Genomic DNA, 22,407 nt, shown 5'->3' on the forward strand with positions numbered 1-22,407 from the left:
GCTCCTGGGTTTTTGAGGGGCTGTACTCTTATGCATTTTGAGCCCTCAGTGGCATTTGATGTCCATTTTGAGATGTTGGGAATATTCAGCTTAAAGAAGCTTCTTGAACTTGGTATACCCTTTGCTTTGGATACACAGAGAAGGTTTTGGGCCCAGCTAAAAGAAGTCTTCAGTATTGTATCACATACTATTGGTCTTGATGTATTCGTTTAAGTACCTTGTAAAAATCATCAGATGTATAAAAGATGGTGATAGCAAGTTAAAATACAGTATTTTTCTGGATTAAAGGGTGCTGCAGGCATTGTTGGAATTCCTTTGTAAGTCCCTGTGTACATCACTCGGTGAGTTTTGACCTTCCCTCTCAAAATTTGGAGTTCAGATTTCACTACTTCTACCAGTTTGTGCAAGACTTCTCATGACACTTGGTGTTAACTGGTATTTCAGGTAAGCAGCAATGGAAGACATCTGCTGTCTGGTGAGGTGCATGTCTTCAGTAACAATAGATCACCTAGATGCAAATGTGAGCTTCACAGCGTGTCACTCTGGTTCAGTGCTACATAGAAATGTATTTCTGAGAAGCTGAAGTTGTTAACAAAAGTTAATCTTTACTTAAGTGCATCTTAAGTGTATCAGCTATTTTTACTATCTTGTAAAGAATGGGAAAATGCTTTTGAGCAAAGTAGTTGACAGTTTATGTCTAATTTAGTGGTACTGCAGACCAAGGACGTTTGCCACAAGGATAGGAATAAGGTAAAAAGTTGGAAGCTTAGGTTAAAACGATTGTAGATAACTTGATCTGTAGTTGCCATATATAGTCATACAAGAAAAAGTCTGCACAAATCCTCCAGACGTTTATGGACTTCACTGATTCATATGTCAGAGCCAAAGAGTTCCAGCCAAGAGATAGGGAATTTGTTAAACTGCATTAAGTTCCTAAATTGCTGTAGCCCAAACGAGCAATGCTTCCTTTTAAAGGGGGAAGAGTAGGAGGGAGTAGGCAGGGAGGATAGTGCATTATGAAGCCTCTACTTTTGGTAAGTTTCAATAAGATGAGTAACATTATAGAGCTCTTGAACAACAACCCATACACACAAAAACTTGAATTAATTTCCGTTGCTATCATCAAAGCTGGCTTTCTAAATTTAGCAGTTTCCTATAGACGCTCAGCTTATGCTAGCAACAGTAAAACTATTTTTCCTTAAGTGCAATTTGTCACCTCCCCCTTCTAAGTTGGTAGAAGATAAGCTTGTATTAATGCTGTTGATTTATTATTATACAAGTATGTCTCATTTTAATCTGCTCTGGAGTTCATTGTGATGCAGGGCTAGGCTTGCATGCCTTCAACGGAGGAAAAAAGAGGGCACAGGAATGGCAGACTGTTCGCTTGCTCTGCCTCTGTCTTTGTCTCTCCTTTTTTAATTTCAGTCCTCTGGGTTTCTTTTCCTGCTCTTTTTGTCTTTCTCCCCTCCCCAGATACTGGAACAGTTCACGGTTCAGCACATGAAATTGGGAATTTGTCCCAGCTGAGACTATATATTACAGTTGTGAGAAGATGCTGCTGCTAGAAGCGATTTATGTGGGGTTTTTTATTTCTTAAGTTCAACTAACAAACAGTAAATGTATTGAATAAGTCTGTAGTGAGATTTTGCTTTCTTTCATCTTGATGATTCATGTGTATCTGCTGTGTGCTACCCAAGCATATTGCATTATAGGCCTGAGCGTGTTTCGGTAGGAATTTCGCCAGGAAGCATGAAGGCAGCAGAAGTTTGTTTTCTCTGAATTGCTTCACTTAGGGAAGTGAACATGAAAAGATCTGTGCTGCATTTTTTTACTTAGGTCAGGAGGATGACAGTTATATTAATTTTGAGGTGTTTTTACCAGGTACGTTAAATTAGAAGTAGTAAACACTTTGGGTCTAGATCCTGATGGTTTTGAGGTTGTCAGTTGGGTTTCTTTGCCTCAAGTTTCTCATCTTTGTAGGAATCTGAAGTTACCAGTTTAGCTCCATTTCAAGGGCAGTGCCTGCTAAAGGCACGGTAGCTTGTGAGTGCAGCAGGCAAGTAGCCTGCGACTCCTGGCATAAAAGAGGTGGTAAAGAATAGAAGAACAGCAAAGATGACAGTCATGAGAGTTTTGGCAAGTGTAGGACATGGACTTGCAGGACAGCAGGCTTTTCACTCTGACCCTCATGAAACGGCTTGTTTTCTGTAGGAACAACTGGCTTTTGAATAAAACTGGACACTCAAGATTAAGTGAGCAAATCTTATAAAAAGATTATTAGAGGATTGCTTAGTATTGGATTTTCTTGCATTGGAATCATAGTAAAAGGCTAACTGTAATGATATAAATCAGTAAATACACCTATGTTCCTACATGCAGGTATATCATGATTAATGCATCATCTGTTCACAGCTATATTTTTAACCTACCTTTGAAAGATAAGTAGGGAAAACAATTTTGCAATATCTGATGCCTTGGCAGTGCACAGGCTGCCCCTTCCCCAGTTTATGTATAGTCTGTAAGGATCCGTGAGGATGAAGCCTGGTCCTTTCTTCTTACAGTTAACATAGAATTATTCTTCTTGGAATTTAACCTGACTTTAAAGCAAGATTCTTGTATTTTGGAAATCTTTCACCTTGACTGATAACAGATTCTAAAACATAAATGTTTTTAAATACTATCACTTCCCCTAAATAAAACTGTACATTGAAATTAATGACTTCTCAATGGTCCTACCCATGTGGTCCTTGAGACAGAGGAGAAACCCAAATCTCATGAGCGCAGTGCTGCCGACAGCACCCAGGTTGCTGATTTCATCATCCAGGAAGGCAAGACCGAGCGCTCAAGTAGGGTGCACAGTGATTCAGACACTCCATGCTTGTGTGGATGGAATATGGAAAATTACAGGCGCAATTATGGTTTCACATTAAATAAATATTCTCCTTTTTAAATCCACCATGTGAAGCATTAGTCTGTGTTTGAACTGGTGATGTTAATTGGACCACAGTACTTAGATGCATTTTCTGCGGAGTCATGGCCTGTATCATTAGCTTCTCATTAGACACGTTAATTTTTTAAGACTCATAATAATTACCTTTTTTCAGAAGTTCCTCATTTTACACTGAGCAGAAACCTTTGTTCTGCAGGCTGTAGTTCTGAGTAATCAGGGGAGAGGCATTGTGAACTCTTTCGCTATAGACTTTCAGAGTGGGAAATGAGAGTGCTGTAGACGATGGAGAAAGAGATCCTGCAGGATATGATTTGGGAGGAGAGTTAAGGATCTTTTCCACTGGAAACCTCAGTTGCAGGGGCAGAGAGCTTGTGGAATGACACAGAGTTTTTGGCGGGACAGAGTGGTTCTGGTTAAAACTTGACAGTGTAGATGAGTCTGTTTTTTGGGATGCACAGCTAAGCAGTCAGTTTGCTTTTGATTTCATTGGACAGATGTACTCGTAAAATCTGCAGGTACTTAACAAAGCTTAGTACCAAGTAATTATCTTTTCTGTATGCAGAGATACTGGCCTAAGCTCTTAAGAACAGTGATTCCTGTGTGTCGCTGACACGTGGTTACCCTGCTGGCAAGAACAGCACACTTCAAAGATTCTGAAATATTTATTTGGCTAATCAAATGTTTTTTCATGACATCAGTAAGTAAGTTGGCTGAACTGGGATGTTACAGACTTGCAGTTTTTCCTACGACAGGGGTCGGTTGTGGCATATTTGGTGTCACCTGCAGCCTGCAGCATGGACTACAGGGTGTAACAAGAGAGCAGGACAAACTGTTAGCAGGAGGAAGAATCCCCACAGGTCCATTAGCCAGGATGTAACCTTTTAAAATAATGTTTGTTAAAAATGGTGCTTGATTTTCTGCATGTATTGGGGAACTTTTAAATAAGTCATCCTTTATTTTTCCTATTGGAATTTTAGTGACCAGGCTTTCATTTTGTTAGGATTAACTCCTTCCAAAGCTTTACTTGAATCATTTGTGTTTGAATTAATTTTTTTGTTTCCTAGCAACTCTAGTTTTTAACTTCTGAATTGTTTCTGTTCAGTATCTTTTCTAGCCAATGTTAACTTGCTGTTTTATAAATGACAGCATGGTTTTAACATGATTCTAAAAAGCATAGTTCACTATATTAGTTTGTATAGTTAAAAAAGTAATTTTATATATACCGTATGTGTATATATATATACATACATACATATATATGGGTGCAACAGTTCTTCTTTTGCACAGTTGATTTTTTAAACAGTTGTGAAGGTAACCAGTCTGTTTATACATTGCTGCATAGGCACAGAGTAAACTTCTTAGCTTTTTGTTTAGTTTAATATGGAAGAAGCTCTAAGAGGATTCCATTAAGACTCGCACAACTGAGTGATTTCATTGAAAGTAAAGTGCCAGTCCCAGGCTCAAGGCAACATGGCTAATAGGCACCTTCATAGATGCTCCATTTTCCTCATGGCTCCTCACCAGTGAAAGGCGCCATAGGACCAACCCCAAAAATGGTTCCTCACTCTAGATCTGTTAGAGCAAGTTCAGAGGAGGCCACAAAATGCTCCAAGACCTGGATCACTTCTGAGAGACAGGCTGAGAGAGTTGGTCCTGGGAAAGGAAGGGCTCTGGGGAGACCTTAGAGCAGCTGCTAGTGCCTAAAGGGGCCAACAAAAGAACTGGAGAGGGAATTCTTACAAGGTAACAGTGTGCAGGACAAGGGGGAATGGCTTTAAACTGACAGGATAGATTGAGATGAGCTCTTAGGCAGAAGCTCTTCCCTGTGAGGGTGCTGAGGGGCTGGCACAGGGTGCCCAGAGAAGCTGTGGCTGCCCCCTCCCTGGCAGTGTTCAGTGTCAGGTTGGACGGAACTTGGAGCAAGCTGCTCTAGTGGAAAGTGTCCCTGCTCAAGGCAGGGGATTGGAACTGGATGAGCTTTAAGGTCCCTTCCAGCCCAAACCATTCTGTGATCCCACGATGATACTATGACCCACAGGGTCTACAGAGTTTGGTACAAACTAGGGTGTTTCCACAAAGTCTTGAAACTAGTGTCTATGGCTGCAGTGAAGGCTCACTTCTGGGACTGCAAAATGGTCTGAGCTGGTTAAACAGCAAAAATTCAGTTTCTTTTTCAAGGAATCTCTTGTAATGTTTATTCTGTAGGCTGGTTCTGCCCCGCTTTGTAACCTTTCTGAAGTGCAAGCGTCTCCCCCTGAATTACAATGCATGTGGCTTTGCTTAATATTCCGCTTTAAGCTGAAGTCTGCTCTCACTAAATCAGCCTTTCACAAATGGAATATTTTTTCACTTCTTGCTGGGTGGGTCCGTACACTGAAAAATAGGTCAAGAACAGTAATCTAAATCTACTGCTAATAAATAATTAAAGTTAATGGAATTTGCACAAGATCTGTGAGCTGAAATACTTCAGAAAGTACTGTGGGGTACGTTTTGCTACTGTAAAGCAAGATTTTTTATTTATCGTTTTGCTGGGTTGAAACGTATCTATAAATGTAACTTAAGATTTATTTTTTGTTTGTACAGAGAAAACACTGGCATGTGAATGTATGAAAAATAACTAAAATATCACAGAAAATTGATAACATCGTGATTCACTCTTTAATGATCAGATTTCAAGTAAATACTTCAGCAGCCTTAAGCAATAAGAGGGTTTAGATCTCATTAAATCACAGTGTAAATTGAGCAAGAAATTGTTTGCTCATATGATTTAATTTGCCTTATATTTTAGGAATTAAATAAGTCATCTAAGCTACTGTATAATACCTGTTTGAACAACTATCTGGGATTTTAGTTTCATATCTTAGAGCAAAGCGAAGTGGAGCTTGCTGGAACTAATTAAACATAAAGACTTAAATGTATCCCATAGTACGCCTTCAATCACATGTGCCCGGGATCTCTGGTGGAAAAATTCCATCGTCTGGATTTTTCCACAATCATGACTGCAAAGAAGTAGTATTTAAAACTTGTGTATTGGTAGGTGAGCATCTGAGGGAGTGATCCCAACTTGTTCCAGTTCACCCATAGCAGGGTGAAGCATAGATGCTTGCTGGCTCTCTAATTAACCAGCAGAACTGCTTGCTACTAATTATAGTTAACTTGCTGATTTCTGTATTTCACAGTGACAGGTTGTGTCCTTGAAGTATATAATAATGAAACACACCTCGGAAGTATGCCGGCATTCTTCCCAAATCCTTCATGCCTGGCTGCTTTTTACCTCTCCCTGTTTCAGCTCTATTTATATGAAAGAGAAGCTCAACAGCATTATCCAGACAATAGCTATGGGGGCAAGAAAATGTATGGAGCCCTGCCTGTGAGGGTACACAGATAAGCATCCTCCCAGCCACGAGAAAAAGTATCTGTCATACCAGCACATCACCTACCTCTTGATAGCAGGGCTGAAACCTGGCTGCTGGTTTTTGACATGAGTTCCTCTTGAGGCCGTGCTGTTTCTTCTTTCTACATTGATTTGAACTGACAGCTATCATCCTGCGCAGTCAATGGGTATTGGGGTTTGCTCTGGGTTGGGTTTTCTCTTTCTTTATTTTTAATTTTTGTAAGCCCTTACAAGAAAGTTTCTGGAGTCACGATGTTCAGCACTACCAATTCTGAGCACAGGGCCACTTGTTAGTTCCTGATTACGTGTGGGCTAACAAGGAAGGAGATGCGCAAGGGTAAGGTGGCAGGAAAGCTGTAGCATCTCACTGGTGATAAGTCAGCTCAAAAATAGGTTGTGACAGCTGAACTAATGATGTCACCAATGCTGATACAAGTGGGCTGCTTCTCATAATGATTTCTCTGCCAGACACAGTGACATTCACCAGCCAATGTGTGTCTCATGTAGGTGATATATAGAACAAATCATAGGAAATGTGGCGCAGGAGGCGTAGGATATAACATTTGCCCAGTTTTTGGTTTGTTTTATTTTACAAGAGCCCAATACTTCTGTAGATGATACAGGTGTATAGGTCAAGCTTAGCCTTGCTGGACCACTTTATCAAACCAGGGTCATAGGGCTCTTGTGACATTTAGAGATAAGCATTTTGGAGGAAATGAGATGGAGCAGTCTGCGAGGGGATCAGAAGGGGCTTGTGTAGCATCAGACCTCAAGTAAATTACAAATACAGCATTGGTAGCCTGACCATTGATATGTCCTTTGTACTGTACACAGTGTATTAAGATAGCAATGGATAAATAATGTCATTTAGTTGACAGAAAGATGCATTTGTTGCCCATGGTTTTACCATAGATTTATTCTCCGTTTATTTTCCATAGAGTTATTTTTAATGAGATTGGAAAGGGAGTTAAAAATTATTTGGATTCAGATTTCATTGTGTAGCTACTTGATCAAAATATAAACTCGTTTATACTCTTGTAAAGGGAAAATGCTATATTAGCTTTCAGCTTTCAGATTTGATTCAGATAATGATACAGCATCCTAATTCATAGTCTCTGCTTCAGATACTGAGTTTGTCTGTGATAGAGCCTTTTTCAGAAAACTGCTCTATCCTGATAAATCATCCAGAGAGAGAGAGAACATACACATTTAGATGGCATGGAAAAATAGGCTAATAATGTGATTGTATAGGAGTACTCAAGTATTTCAATGCATTTGTGTTGATAAATTATAATTTATTTTAATGTTCAGTTGCATCTACCCTTTTCAGCTGTTCTGCTTGATCCCAGTGATTTGCTAGCTGTATGCGAGTGCTGGAGTTGGATGCTTTTCCTGTTTTGATCACAGCCCAGGCAGTAAAGGCCACCACACATTAAACAGATAATAAATCATATGGTGTCCTTGCTAACCAGCAGTACAGATTCCCCCAGGTCTCAACTGAACATCCTTCTTTCTGTTCAGTTTAGTGCAAAGAAGGTAAAATTCTATTTGATGTTAGTGTAGTATTTTGGGTTTGATGAGGAATTTTTCCAACCTGCCAAAAATAAATCTCCCCAGCAGTTTCAGCTGGTGACTCCAGCATATGTATTCCTGACTCGTGTTTATTTTTACTTCCCTTTTGTTGTAAGCTGTCTAAAGTTTTGATGCTGTTTAGCCAAGAAAAGAATTATAAAAGCAGCCTATAAACTCCTTCCAAGGAGAGGAGGAAAAGAGGGGAGAAAACAAAAAATGGTCTGAAGAAGGTGTTTATGCTTTTTGTTACGGTGTGTGCCATTTATCTACTTTACCTCATGATGTATTTAGTTGCACTTAAAATACTGAGGCAAGTTCCTTGCAGTTTCTGTTCCTATGTGGTTTGCTCTGTGAAGGTAATGGAAGTGGGATGCTCTGTCTCTATTGTGTAGCTGCAACAAATGTCAAGTTATTGCTAAGATTTCAAGTTGTCAAAACATTTTACCCAGTTAAACTGTGCTCTTATGATCAGCATTTCCCAGGATTGCCCCAGATTGATCACAGTGGTATAACCAAGGACTTGGCAGTGGGACTGAATCATTTTGAGCTGCATTCTCCTCTATCGTGAAGTGTTTTAAAAACAGTTTTACCAACAACAAAAGCTGCTGTCTAAATCAAGCACATCATGTTTTCCCATTATGGCATGGATTTTGCTTGGTAACGTTTTGATTGCTGGGATGAGTATTTAGCATCCTGAATTTGCTAAGTGGAGGATGTGTGGGATTCAGATTTAGTGCTTGAAAGCTTTTCTCCCTTTTTGACAGCTTGACCAACTGTTTGCTTGGCTTCGGGATGCCCCTTTTATTCCTTTTTTTCCCCCCGTTTCCCTCTTCTCTCTGCTATAAACAACCAGCAACATCTCTCATGACTCAACATATGAAGCAAAGTCCTGCCATAGTTTATGTCATGAAATAAAAAGTGCTGCAAATCCTGTCTATCAAAAGTTAGTACATATCAATAGCAGGCTCTTGCCTAGAGCTTGCCATGCACACAGAGGAGCAGGGTTTGGGTCCTCCTGCCACCAGAGCTGACCAGGCTTCATTTACTGAATGCCATGGCAGTGCTTTGTCATCTCCCAAGGTACCAACGGCGATTCCTGATGCTTAGGCAGTGGGAATAACACCCTGCTCTTGAGAGCAGTGCAAGTGAAAGAGCTGGGGCTGGTCTGGAATTAGATCTCTTCTATTTTTGCTTTCAGTTTTGACATCAGTTTGCTGACTGGTGCCAAACTAGTTGATAAATTCAGAGGCAATACCAGGGACAGGAAGCCCTAAAGCTGATGATTTTTATTTCAAGTAATGTTGCTTTGCTTGGATGGTATAATTTTTCCTGATTTTATAAAGGGTGCCGTATACTGACTGTAAATGTAATACCTCTGTAATTTCACTGCGTTAAAACCTACCATGCTAGATTTAGGCCCTGAATGGGGGCATTTATTTTGCCATCGACAGTTAATGTCATGCTACTTTCTTCAAGCCATCGGCAGTTAAAGTAATGCTACTTTCTTCAATGTCATCGTCATCATGTTACAAAGAAAAACGTATTATAAACTTGCACAGCCCTCTGGTCTCCCAGAGGAGTTGGAAAGTGGGGAAAAGATGTTTAACCTGCCAGTTTGCTTTGATAGAGGTGTTATTTGTAGATGTTTGTGATATACAAGGATAGTATCTAACCTTTATTCTGTCCTAAAACAACAGAAAATATCAGGAAACATGTGAGTGATTTGATTTAGTCTAAGAAGAGAAGTGTTTGGTTTGGTGCCCAAGAGGGAGCTTACAAAGCTGCAACATTATCCTTAACTTGATAGGGATTAGCTGTATGTTAGTGCAGTAACCATGTAAGAAGTGAGATTTGGCTGATCATTTGTCCTTGATAGCTTCATTTGTGTTTTGCCCCCTAAGCCATTTTTCAGGGAGTGGAAGAACTACTGATACTCCAACTCTCTGCATGACTTGTCATTTAAATGACAAAAATCACATCTTTCAAAAGCCTACTTTTCTTTCAGGAAAATCAGATTAAATCCAGGGTTTAGGGTGTTTTGGTGAGTGGTTTAATGTCCAATATGCTGCATGACTCTAGATGTAAAAGTAAGTGCATTGGAAAGGAGAATTTCCCAACATTTTAAAGTCACCTTTTCTGAAAGGCCTAAGGCTTTAATAGACCCTTTTTATATTGAGAAAATACTTTGTGGACTTCTTTAAGACCTCTTGCCAGAGGTTCAGGATAGCTGAGGGGCTGTGGCCAGTGTGAAGAGAGGAAGATTTCAAGGTTTCTTAAGCAGTTTGTGAGTGTCCCACTTACAAGCTGTATTTTTAGAGCATCATAGGCCTCTTGGAGGGAACATCCAGAGGCTTACTAGATCTCACCTGGCCCTAAAAATAGATCCTCAGCACCCACAGTAGGTCTGGTCAGCTGTGCCTTGGAAATCTCCAAGGATGGGAAATTCACCTTCCTCCTGGGTAAACCCCCATCAGTGCTGCCCACCTGAATGATGCAGCATCGTGTTACTGGTTTATACCTCTTAGAGATTTATTTCTAGCTGTAAATATGGTGAAGTTGCTGCTTGTGCATCAGTGTAATACCACAGCAAAACCAGGAGTCCAGCTTCTGGGCTGTGCTCTAATAATAGTGTTCTCTGCAAAGTGACAGGATTCTATTCTTCAGGCATGCAAATAATGAGAATTCTGAGATTTTAAAATGAATTAGACCCAAACCAGCTTAAAAGTGGAGTCACAGAGAAATTTATGCAAGATAGATGTAACTTTGTTGTCCTAAATTAACTTGGTTGCTAAGTAAAAATATGCTATAAACTTTGAGTGATTCTGTGGGCAGTATTTTCATGAATTTTGTAGCACTGTGTTGTAATTGGGAAGAAGAAATTTTGAGTTTTACAGAAACCAACAAATAAATAGATGACTAATAAAAAGAAGCCAACTATCTTCTTCAGTGTTTCTGTCTCCAGGTCTCTGATGGCTAAAGTTGGAGCACTCTTGAGAAAATCATTAATAAAATAGACCATTTACAGAACAGCAACACTCTAAGTTGAAATGATGCTCCAGAGTCCTCTTCCTTTAAGCCTAGCTTCCATTTGTGGAAATTTCTCTGGCATAAGTTCAGAGGTGTAGCTGCTGTTTAGGTAGATAGAGGCATTTACTTCTAATCGCATTAGTGTTTCAGCTGAATTACGAGATTGAAGGCGTTCAGTGCTTACCCAACATCACTGCAGGTTTGTTAATTAATGCTGTTTGCAACAGATACAGGTATATGTCAAACTGGAAATGCAGACTTGTTCCAAATGAATCCTAGATATATTTCTATTTTAATGAAAGCTTCCATAAAATGTGATCAGGATTTAAGTAGCCTTTCAGAACTGAAAATGGTGTGAGGGAAAACTTGACAATGACTTGTCCTTCCAAATTTTTCTGATGAAATATCTTGCTTTTGTCTTCCAGGACCTGCGCAAACAGGTAGCTCCATTACTGAAGAGTTTCCAGGGAGAGGTAAGAGCTTATGCTTCTCATGGTGCCTTTGATACTGCTTTACCTGAGTGCATTGTGCTGGCAGTCTTTCAGCACAGCCGTGTGGGTGCAGAGAACACTGCTGGGGTTCAGCTCTTGGGCATGGTACTGTGAGCAGGGTCTGTGCACAACAAGCTAAACTGGTCAAATCACTTTGCATCCAACATACCTGAGCATAAACTTACCATTGCAGTGACTCAGGCATGTGCCAGTTCATGGTGTCTCAGTAACATGGTTGGAACACTCAGTGCAATGTAATGTACATATAAAAATATGAAGATAGTACAAACAGTTTTCAGCGTAAACCTTTTCAGCTGTAAACTGCTGTATTCTAGGGGGCTTGATGGAAAACCTGAAGTTGGCAGGTGTTTGTTGGGAAAGCAACAGAAAACATTAACAGCTCTGGTGCTGGCTCTTACTTCACACACCACTCCACTAAGAAACACTTGATGAGAGCGATCCCAAGTTTAAAAACCAACTGTTGTTACTTTGAAGAACTTCTCTAGGAAAAGGCAGCTGGGCCATTACAGGATTTTACATTTCATCTGTGGGCAGCACTGAAGTGCTCACTTCACGTGAGTGCTTCAGCCAGATGGGAGCTGTTGTGTTGCCTCTAGGAAAATGTGCTGTATGAAGTTTGCAAATCATATGTCTTCTTACAAAGACCACTGCCTGCGTGGGGTGGTAGATTGAGGTTTTAGCTCACACTCTGCTACACGTTGTAGAGCTCTGTTCCTAAAGTTAGCTGTGTTGAAGCTGCAACGCCTTTTACTTTCTCAGTCTATAAGCTGTTGGCTGTCCTTACATTGTTGCAGTTCCCCTCAGAGCACAGAGAACTTCAGGAGCGTGTTTTCAGAGGTCTGCATAAGTAATGAAGTGCACAACTCCTGTTAATTGTACTGACAGTTGGATTTCTAGTTGCTTGTACATCCTGCTAAATATGCATCACAAACAGGCAATAATTCCTCACCTTAAAAGCAGTATATATTTTTTTTTTATTTTATAACCCAATTTCCCAAGTACTACTAGAAATAAATAAATAAACAGGACAACTTGCTCCTTGATATATCTAATGGTAATTTGTGAGAACAAAGAATGACTTGTGTGAGTCTGTTTGCCAGTGGAAATTTACACTTCAGAATTGCTCCAAGTGGATTGCAGGGCTCTTAAAACCTTTCCACTTTCATTTCAAGCTTGCAATGCACTGACTGAAAAGTGTATGTGTGCTTTCAGCACTGCTCTTTAATGACAGGAATGCCTGAGAATCAAGTAAGAATCATAAATCCCAATTTGCCTACAGCAAAGGAAGATTCTCCCGTTCGATTAGCTCACTCACTGTTAACCTTGGTCTGGCTCCTACACCCTCCTCCTCCTCTTCGGTTTTGCTTCACTAATGTAAAGGTGAAGTTTATGTTGGAGAGCGAGTGTCCTCAAGGAGCAGTAGGGAATGCTGTAGGAGTGCTCTGGTTCACACCTAGGTGGGCATTGTGAATGGTACCACTGAACTTTGGAGCACCATCTTATTCTCACTGGCTGCTTATATGGAAGCTGGGAAAAAGGGTTCTTGCATGATGCAGCTTCTCTGTTTACCATGAGGGAGAGTCTCCACCACATTTTTCCCTTCGAATCCTATCTCCACCCCTACTGCTATTGCCCCATCATTTCTTGATCTGTAATGACAGAACTAAGCAGGTGCTATTTGCATGTCCAAGTAATAATACATTACGATTCTGCCTCAGAAGGGAAACAGATCTCATGTGGGATGACTGTTCCCACATGAAAGAGCTCTGGGCACTAGGGAGGGCCAGAAGATCAGAAAAGACAGACAGGTCCCTAACTAGCAAAGGTGTTTAAGTAGCTTTACTATGGATGTTGCTATGTTCTTGCTGCCTAAGGCCTGGCTCCCCGTCTCCTGCCTTGCCTCAGCACTTTTGCTAAACAGCCCGGAGAAGAGAAGGCTGTGTGGAGACCTCATAGCAGCCTTCCAGTATCTGAGGGGAGGCTATAGGGATGCTGGGGAGGGACTATTCATTAGGGACTGTACTGACAGGACAAGGGGTAACGGGTTAAAACTTAAACAGGGGAAGTTTAGATTGGATATAAGGAAGAAATTCTTCACTGTCAGGGTGGTGAGGCACTGGAATGGGTTGCCCATGAAAGTTGTGAATGCTCTGTCCCTTGCAGTGTTCAAGGCCAGGTTGGACAGAGCCTTGGGTGACATGGTTTAGTATGAGATGTCCCTGACCATGGCAGGGGGGTTGGAACTAGATGATCTTAAGGTCCTTTCCAGGCTGAACTGTTCTATGATTCTATGATCCCACGGTGAGCACAAAGTTTTCTTTCCCCCAACTTTTTTGCTGGCTTAGTTTTTTGCCAGGTTGGTTCACTGAAGCAGCTCACTGCAGGCACCCACTGGACAGGGAAGAGGCCAGGAAGAGTAAATCCAAGGGCAGGAGGAGTGCAAATGTGTCAGCCTAGGATGACTTAAACTGCCCTTGAACTGTACCCTCGGTGCGCCTGACATGCCTTGGAGAGAGGTTAACTTAAGCTCACACATTTAGATACCCTCCCAAGCATGCTTTATGGGACATCTGCTTGTAAACCTGTGGGCAGTTGACTTTTTACAGTAAATCCACAGGTCACTTGAGCCAATTTTTTTTCTTTCCAGGATATTGATACTTCTCCTCCCTCTCCTCCCCATCTTCCTTTTGTATAATATGAATTTATCAGTAAGTCTGCCCAAACCACAACATTCTGTATTCCACAGATACGTCTTGTCCATTCAGCTGAAAACGGTTCCAGCTATCAAATACTCAGTTTCCATTAGTAGTTGGAGATAACTTTTTTTGTATAGATGTCAGTGCTTTAAGTAACCGGGTTTTTTTATGATGACAGTTAAAGAAAAAGCATTATGAAATGGGTTTTAGCATTCTACAAATTTTAAAATGCATTTCTAGTTCAACATGAAACACTGTTCATCACTGTAGTATGATTTTATTACAGTACTTTTTCCTTATTTAGCATTTTAATGGAAATTTGAATGCAGGCTTGAGGGTTTTTTAGTTGACAGAATGTTGTGTCTGATTGACAGCTTTATTCTTCTGATTTTGGGGGATAACTTTTTAGCTTTCCTGGAAGATTTAAGGTCTGGATGGTGTAAATAGGCTGTTGTAAGGAAGACAAAAGTCATTTAATTTAAGAGGTGTAAAATCCTTGGTGTTTCCATCTTAAATCTCTGTGTGTGTGTCCCCTTTTATTTTTTCTTACCATTAATGTGAGGATGCAACTTGCTGAGCTAAATACAGGACAGAATCACAACAGGCTAAAGAGTTCTGTCAGTCAGGCCTCGAATGATTGGCAAGGCACTCCTTCAAGCAGCCATCTGAATAAGCTGTGTTCCTGCAGGTCATTGTGCCTTACCTTATTTATATCAGTGGATGGATATTTGTGCATGAAATCCTAAAACTAAAGAAAGAAGTTGTGTTCTTGGGCTATGTTTAGAGAACTTTTAATTTACAGAACTGAAGTTGCGGTATGGAAATCTAATGTTGGAATCTGTATTTGTGAAGTCATCAAATAGATATTTTAAGGCTGGGAAAGGATTTCCTGAGGTCATTAGCATTCTTTTCATGTGGCATAACAGTACTGTCCAACAGTAATGCAGTAATCCCTCATTTGGAGAACCCTTTAAGGCACATACTCCAAACCAATGCGCTGGACTTCATGTCTGTGAAAACCATTTCTCATATTCTTCTCACAGAGCAAGTACTTTTAAGGGTATTGCCGTTCTGATGAGCCCACTCTGGCTCCCCACTTAGCTGAATTCCACTTTAAACTATTAATTTGGTCAGTAGAGTAATTGAATAATTTTCGATATGCAAACATCAGAAGCTGAAAATCAGTTTGGTGTGCTGGAACTGCTAATCGTGCCTCTGAAGGAGTGCTCTAATTGTGTGCCTGAACAACTTCAGACCTACTTTTCTTCTCTGTTTTGAAGGAGTATTCCTGAGCTGCTATTTTTTTTTTTTTTTACCCCCTTTAATTTCCTTATGTTAAATTTACAAACCTAATTAATACAATTTCTTTCCTGTAGGTTCACTCCATGATGGCTCAATTAGAGTAGCAGTAGAACTGTGGTTCAATATTCAGGCCAGCTTCATAATTGAAAACACATTTTCTTCTCAAAAGCTGCAGCTGGTTTGGTTCTGCTCATGCAGAAAAGGATATAACCTTGCATAACATAGGAAATGAACGGTTGAGAGAGAAGCCAAATTCAATTTCAGTCAGATATTTTGAGGATAAGTCCATGATCTATGGAAGCAAGGGAATGAAAAGTGTGTGTATGTGGAAAGCAGCGTATTCAGCACTCTATTAATCACGGCTAGCCTGGGTGCTGTTGTGTGCTGTTGCGTTAGCACTGATTCTAGTACAGAGGCTGGAGAGCAGCCAAGCACTCCAGAAGTTAACCTCTTAAAGACCCTGAGCTGCTTTCTGTTGAATAAATGTAATTTTGTGGTCAGAAATAAATGCTTGTGATGTAGCAGGAGCTTTGAAAACAACAGCGTGGCAAAGCTACTACAAATTGCTCTGTGTTGGGGAAGTCAACAGCATACATCAAAATTCAGCACTCACGTCACGCTGATTTAGGCCCGGAGCTTTCCTGCTTTCAAAGCACTCCGTGTAACAAAATGGGGTAAATCTTAACATTTTGGGCGGGTAATTGGTTTGTTTTCACATCCACTCCATGGGGTGTGGGTGCTGGGTGATTTCCTTCATGTAACAGGAGCATGGGGATGGTTTTATGCTTCACCTCGGATCTGTTTCCCAGCGCTAGCAGGGAAGGGAGAGGCACACCGTGTGTTTCTGGGGCAGCAGCAGCTCCACAGTGTTTCATTCCTTTGTTTACAGAAGTGTATAAATGATTATTTATTTCATTTTGGCTGGCTTGATTGCAGTTTAAACAACATCTTTCCAGAGGAAGGTGATTTAAATATGCTTCAGCGTCTCGAAGGCAGATGCACTCTCCCTGGTGAGCATGTGGGATGTCTGCTGCTGGCAGTGGGCTGCAGGGTCAAAAACATCCCTAAGAGAAGAGACACTCAACTAATGGATGGAGAGCACTGTAGAAACTCAAATGCAGCCAGCCTCTCCTATATGTTCCTCTTTCTCCTTCCCATATTGGTACCTTCCTGGGACAAATCAGCTATTGGGGTAACGGGCAAGGACCCAAGCCCGACATATAAACCACCAGAAGCAAGGAATAGGTACCATGCACCTTTGCAAAGCTCTTGCAGGTTCATTTCCATCCCATCCGGTGTGCAAGCAAGTTGTACTGAGACAACACTTACTACTAGGGTAACTTTGGGGAGGATCAGCCCAAATCCTCTTATTTTTATATAATTGACAAAGTGCTGAAATTCCTGTTGGCAGCTGGTGGGCTGTCTATATTAAGGCCCGTTATGCCGCTGCCACGCATTTGGGTGAAATGATAACAGTGGTGGGAAACTATGTATGCAAAATTGAGACAGGCAGCACTGTTTCAGTTCACAGTGTCAGGAGTAGCTTCTCATCCTTTTAAAAAAAGAGCTTGAAGTGTGCTGGAAGGAATGGGGATGGGAGGGCTGTTCCGGGCGCGGTATTCTGCAGAGTGTCATTAAAATCCAGTCCCTGTTTCCCCAAATACAGAATTATCTCTGTATTTATTACAGAATTACTATGAGGCTCTATACAAGCCATTGTCTGGTCTTGCTTTGCTATGGTAGAAAAGCAGGAGGGTAAGGTCAGTATGAAATATTAGTGAAAGGTTACATTTTGGTATTCATGCGCAGGTGGGTTTTGCACAAAGACACTCAGTGAGCTCATTCTCACAAGGATTCTTCTGCCCTAATTTTTAAAAATACATAAACAGAAGTGTGGATCATCTATAAGGAGAAAAGTGATTGTGGGTTCTAGGTCACTGTTCACAGAGGCAGGAAGAGAAGCTGATGGGCAGGTGAAAGCACCCACTCACTTTACTGTGTAGCTGATTCTTCTGCTGGGAAGCTGGAAGGGATGGAAGCTGGAGGTGATGGATAGGACAGGCTGCTCTTCCCAGGCACTGCTTTCTTTCCTTCCTCCCCTGCCCCACTTTGGCACAGCAAGCCGTGGAGATGCTGCGAGGGCTGGAGCAGCTCTGCTCTGGAGCCAGGCTGAGAGAGCTGGACTGGTTCAGCCTGGAGAAGAGAAGGCTCCAGGGAGACCTTAGAGCAGTTTCCAGTGCCTAAAGGGGCTACAAGAAACCTGGAGAGAGGCTTTGGACCAAGGGCCTGTTGGGGCAGGACAAGGGGAATGGCTGTAAATAGAGAGGGAAGATTTAGATTAGATATTATGAAGAAGTTTCTCCCTTTGAGGGTGGTGAGGCGCTGCCACAGGGTGCCCAGAGAAGCTGTGGCTGCCCCATCCCTGGCAGTGTTTAAGGCCAGGTTGGATGGGGCTTGGAGCAACCTGCTCTAGTGGAAGGTCCCCTCCAACCCAAACCATTCTGGGATTCTGATACGTTAACAAAGTTAATACACTTTCACACTATAAAGGCTGGTTGATAAAATAGTTAAGGAAAGGAATTTTCATAACATCTGGCACTTCTACCCTCCTTTTGCCATCTGTGTTTTGCTGCTCTGGTTTCATGCCTTACCCCCAGCCCATGCTAGTGTGGGACTGCTGCTGGAAAGGTTCCTTGCCCCAGTGCTGGCTGCCCACCTCCTCCCTCATGCTAGTCTAGCAAGTGCACAGGATGAGTCAGTTCAGTTTGCTAGCACGATGGAAAATAAATTCTTTCTCTCCTTCGTTGCTTAGGTTTTCCATCGAGTCAGTGAGCTGAATCATGCTACAATAGTGTGATTTCTAGGTCTGATGCAAGAGGAGCCGGAGCCTGTGGCCTGAGGCAGGAGGAGAGAGCAGGGCTGCTCCGTTTGGTGGATGGATAAGGAGTTCAGTGAGAGCAGGAATTGAGAAACTCTGCTCAGAAGTGCCAGAGGGGTGTGAGGAGGGAGATCTGGGGGTTATCAAAGGATCCAGGAGAGGTTCAGCAGTGACGGTAGACTCGCTGTCGCAGTGATCTGAAGGCAGGGTGGCAAATAGTAAAAGCTATTTAAACAAACCTGTCAGTCTGCTGTCAATATCTTGAGGCACATGTTGGGCTGGGCTGTTTTACTGGGAAGGAAGATCAAAGATTGGAAAAGCAACAAGAAGCCGTCCTGTGAGAACGAGGGAGCCGAGCTTTCCTCAGGGGATGGCAGCCTTGTTTGTCTGGGAAAATCAGGATTTATCTGGGCATGAAAGGAAGAGAAGGTTTCAAGGGTTCAAGGTTGCAGCTGTTTCACAGTGGAGGGAAGCAGAATTGAAAAGCCGAAGGATTTGTGTCCTTCTTAAAGCTTTCTTCTCAACTTGAGGTTAAACCAACAAGTTGGTGAGGCAGGCATGCTCTTCCCAAGCTCTTCCCTGGTAGCATCCCTATGCAGCTTTGTTAAACAGATTGGTATCATACCCACTGTGAAGTCCTTATTTTTATTAAAGAATTTATAGCAAGCTAAAATACACACCATATGCTCTAAGCAGCTGCACAGGAATAATTTCTTTCTAATTTTGCTTAAAAAAAGTCGTCCAATTGTGGCAGTTTTAAAAAATAGTATTTTTACTTTTGTCAACTGCAAAATAAATTAACCAGGATAGTGAATGATATATTTTTATTAACTTGTAAAGTTATAATGTTATCTTTTTTATTTGTTTATTAATAAAGCTACCTATTGGCATTAAGGAAGGGAAATCAAACTAACTACATGCATACCCTGAGTGCTTCCTAATCCCCACACCCAAGCATGTTGTAGAGCTGTTGGTGCAGCACCTCAGCAACTGATGGACTGTTTTATAGGGAAGAGCAACCAAACCCTATTGTCATGGCTTCAAAGGAAGACTGATGCCATTGCACGGCGTTAATAAAGCTGGCTGTAACCCCGTTTGATTCCAAGGCAGCTATTCAAGAATACAGCAGGGCTTAAAATAATGGCACTTTAACTCGTTGTTAGTGTGCTCCTGCTTCTCCCTTTGTTTAAGCTGTTTCTTAGAATTCTCAGTGGCGTTTTGGTAGCTCCAAGTAATTGGAGAGAAATGGAAAACTTTGTGATGCAAAACAATACAATAAAAGAAGTGTGAGGGAGCTTTGTGAATGAAGGGGGGGTATCATTAAGGCATCTATTTATTAAAAATCAGAACAGAAAAAATGAGCTGAAGTAATTTATTTTTATTCAATTAACCTAGTTGCAAATTTGGTACAGGACAGTAGAAGACTAATCTTTCACATTAAGGTGGCCTAATGAGAGTGAGAATTACAACTGGAGAACAATGAAGATAAGTAGAAGACTTATCTTCATTATTAATATTTATCATAGTTGTGTGAATGCTTGTGTCTGAGACACTGGATATGCAGTTGTACTGCAGGTAAATCATCAATACTTCACTAGTGCCATACAAACACAGAGCACAATGAGATCCCTGCGCTTTAGTGAAGGGATCTCATTTGGGATGCCAAGTTACCTAAATTCATAAGAAGAACACAACAGCTGAATGACCCAAGTTGGTCTGTCAGGAGCAACACATCATGGCCATGCGCTAGTCTTGTGGTCTGCAAATGTGTTAATGTGCTGGTATCTGTAAGTTCAGAGAGTTTAAGTGTCAGTGCAGTGTACCAGCATCTGGCAGCCCCAGCTTCCCAGCAAAGAGCTTTGTCTTCCTGTTCCATCTTTAAATTCAGAAACACAACTGTGCAGCCTTGTGTAACTGCATTCATTGAGACAATTCTGTGCTGTACGTACAGCACAAAAGAGCATCCAACTCCTGCTAACCTGAACCCAGGTGATTTGTGGGGCAGTAGACATCAAACTTGAATTAATGCTTTAATTTCTTAGTGCATAGAGAGTGAGAGATTCCAAAATAAAGCCACAGATTTTGCTTTTATCTTTTTGAACTTGAGTGGATGTAACTGAAATGCAAAGAGGCAGTGTTCAGATAAGACTACATCCAGCATCTTCCCTGACAGAGGAGGCTGTATTTATGGTGCTTACCTTAATGTGGAGAGAAAAAGTGTTGATTTCATTGATGATAGTTTGATTTTAGCCAGGTGTAGTAAATACCAGACTGTGACCAAGAATGTCTAAAATAGCTGCCCGTGCTGCTGGACTAGTATGCCAGCAATACCAGGCGACCAGCTGTTGTTCTGGCAGTGGAGAACGGGAGCATTCCAAGAGGGTCTTCATGGGCAGGTTGGAGAGAGATGGTTACAGAGGGAAAAGGGATCATTCAGCCTCCAGCTGAACTTGGTACCCTTGAGCAACAACTCATGAAAGCACTTGACCTGGAAAAATAAGGTGGATAAAGGCAGGACTGCTCTGAAACCGGTGTCTCGCTGTGGCTCCTTCCATAGAGTTCCAGTGATATTTTAAAGATGAGGGAGGGAGGATTCGTAGTGTCTCATTTTTGTTATCTCAGTATAGCGCCAGTGGTATTATCAAGACAAATAGTATGCCAAAACTTAAAAGTGAACATATGTTTATGGGGGTGGTGGGGAATACAGAGGTCATGGGTGTTTCTTTCTAGTCAGAGAAGACATAATGGGGCCTGGTTTAGATAAATTAAGCTTTGGAGCTAAGCTCATGTCAAGACTACTCTAGTGTAATTATAAGTTGAGTTCTTTCAGGGTCCCTGAAATTTTTAGAGTCAAATAAAAGTGTTCAGCAAGAATTTCATAACGTAGTTTAACTGTTTTGATGTGAGTTGATTGCAGCTTATCCTTGTTGGCTCCTGAACCAATTTTACTTTGAGTTGAAAATTCCTCAGTGAACTTCCAAATACTTCCTTCCATGTCATTTCAGTGCCGCTTCCGCTGTTTCTGGACTTCATTTATAATTTGCTATTTTTGATGGCTTTTTCATCCTCTATTTCCTTATTTCCTTACACCACTGGAAACTGGCATTTTTTTTTTTTTTGTTCCAGTTAAAGTTGTCATGGTGCCTTTTTTGTATTTTAAGATATAAAATAGTTGCAGAGATATAAAATAGTTGCAGAGCTCGGTTTTAGCAGAACTTTCAACTCTACAGATTGATTTTTTTTGGTAACAACTAAAATGCAAAAAAAATCTTTCTGCCTGGTGGGATTGTTTGGAATTGTGGTTCTGAGTGGGGGGGAATGGTGTGAAAGTTCCTGTGATGTACAGACCGCTTCCATCAGAAAGTCTCTGATCTTGGAAGATGTTGTTTCACTTCTGGTTTACATTTCAATTACTATAGAACTGGTAAGAAGAGAATCAACCATACCTTTTGTAATGCTTACTGAGAATATAGGTGCAAATGCCCTTTATTAAAACGTGAAAAACCTGTAACGGGAAAACAAATCCATCCTATTATTTCACAGAAGTGTAAGCATTTAAAATGCTTTGGGTTTTGTAAAAGGGACAAATGGCTTTTTCAGAATACAGTACAGAATCAGCTCTGTAATGCTAATTGTATTTAATAATAGTAATTTGAATCTGGCTGTACTCTGCTGAGCAGCAGCAAGAGAAAATTGTATGTGGGAATGTTAAAGTCCAGAAGTCTAACATATGGTGTGCTTTGGCCTTCAAAGTCTGTCTTTATGTACCCATGAAATATTTCGACTGCAAAAGTCTTTCTGATGGCTCCCCCCTCCTTTCTCGCCCGTTCACAAATGGTGCCGGATACTCCCAAGCATTGATTTACACTACCCGGTGCCTCTCTGCTTTGGCACTTTATTCCATATTCTAATTTCAAATACTCTTTGTGTGAAAATGTTCTAACCGAATTACTTATGTTCTCATTCCCTAATGAGCATCGGTCCATCTGTGATTGCTTGAATTCAAGTTAATAAATGGGTTATTCACAACCATCAATCCCTTGCTCTCCAGCACGTCCTGTGCCCTGTGAGATTTC

At 41.2% G+C, this 22,407-nt stretch overlaps 1 protein-coding gene across 10 annotated transcripts in view; it reads left to right on the plus strand.

Annotated features, from left to right (window-relative positions):
* CUX1 (cut like homeobox 1) overlaps positions 1–22,407 on the plus strand; it is a 325,959-nt gene that overhangs the window by 153,915 nt on the left and 149,637 nt on the right. For all 10 annotated transcript variants that reach the window (XM_057410776.1, XM_057410767.1, XM_057410770.1 and 7 more), the window contains one exon: positions 11,369–11,416. In XM_057410776.1, the coding sequence (XP_057266759.1) occupies positions 11,369–11,416 (48 nt within the window). The remainder of the gene's footprint in view (positions 1–11,368; positions 11,417–22,407) is intronic.

The sequence above is a fragment of the Pezoporus wallicus genome, unplaced genomic scaffold, assembly GCF_028554395.1.
Source record: "Pezoporus wallicus isolate ANWC-B61680 ecotype Strahan unplaced genomic scaffold, APGP_CSIRO_Pwel_v1 contig_8705, whole genome shotgun sequence".
In the NCBI taxonomy this organism is placed as follows: Eukaryota; Metazoa; Chordata; class Aves; order Psittaciformes; family Psittacidae; genus Pezoporus; species Pezoporus wallicus.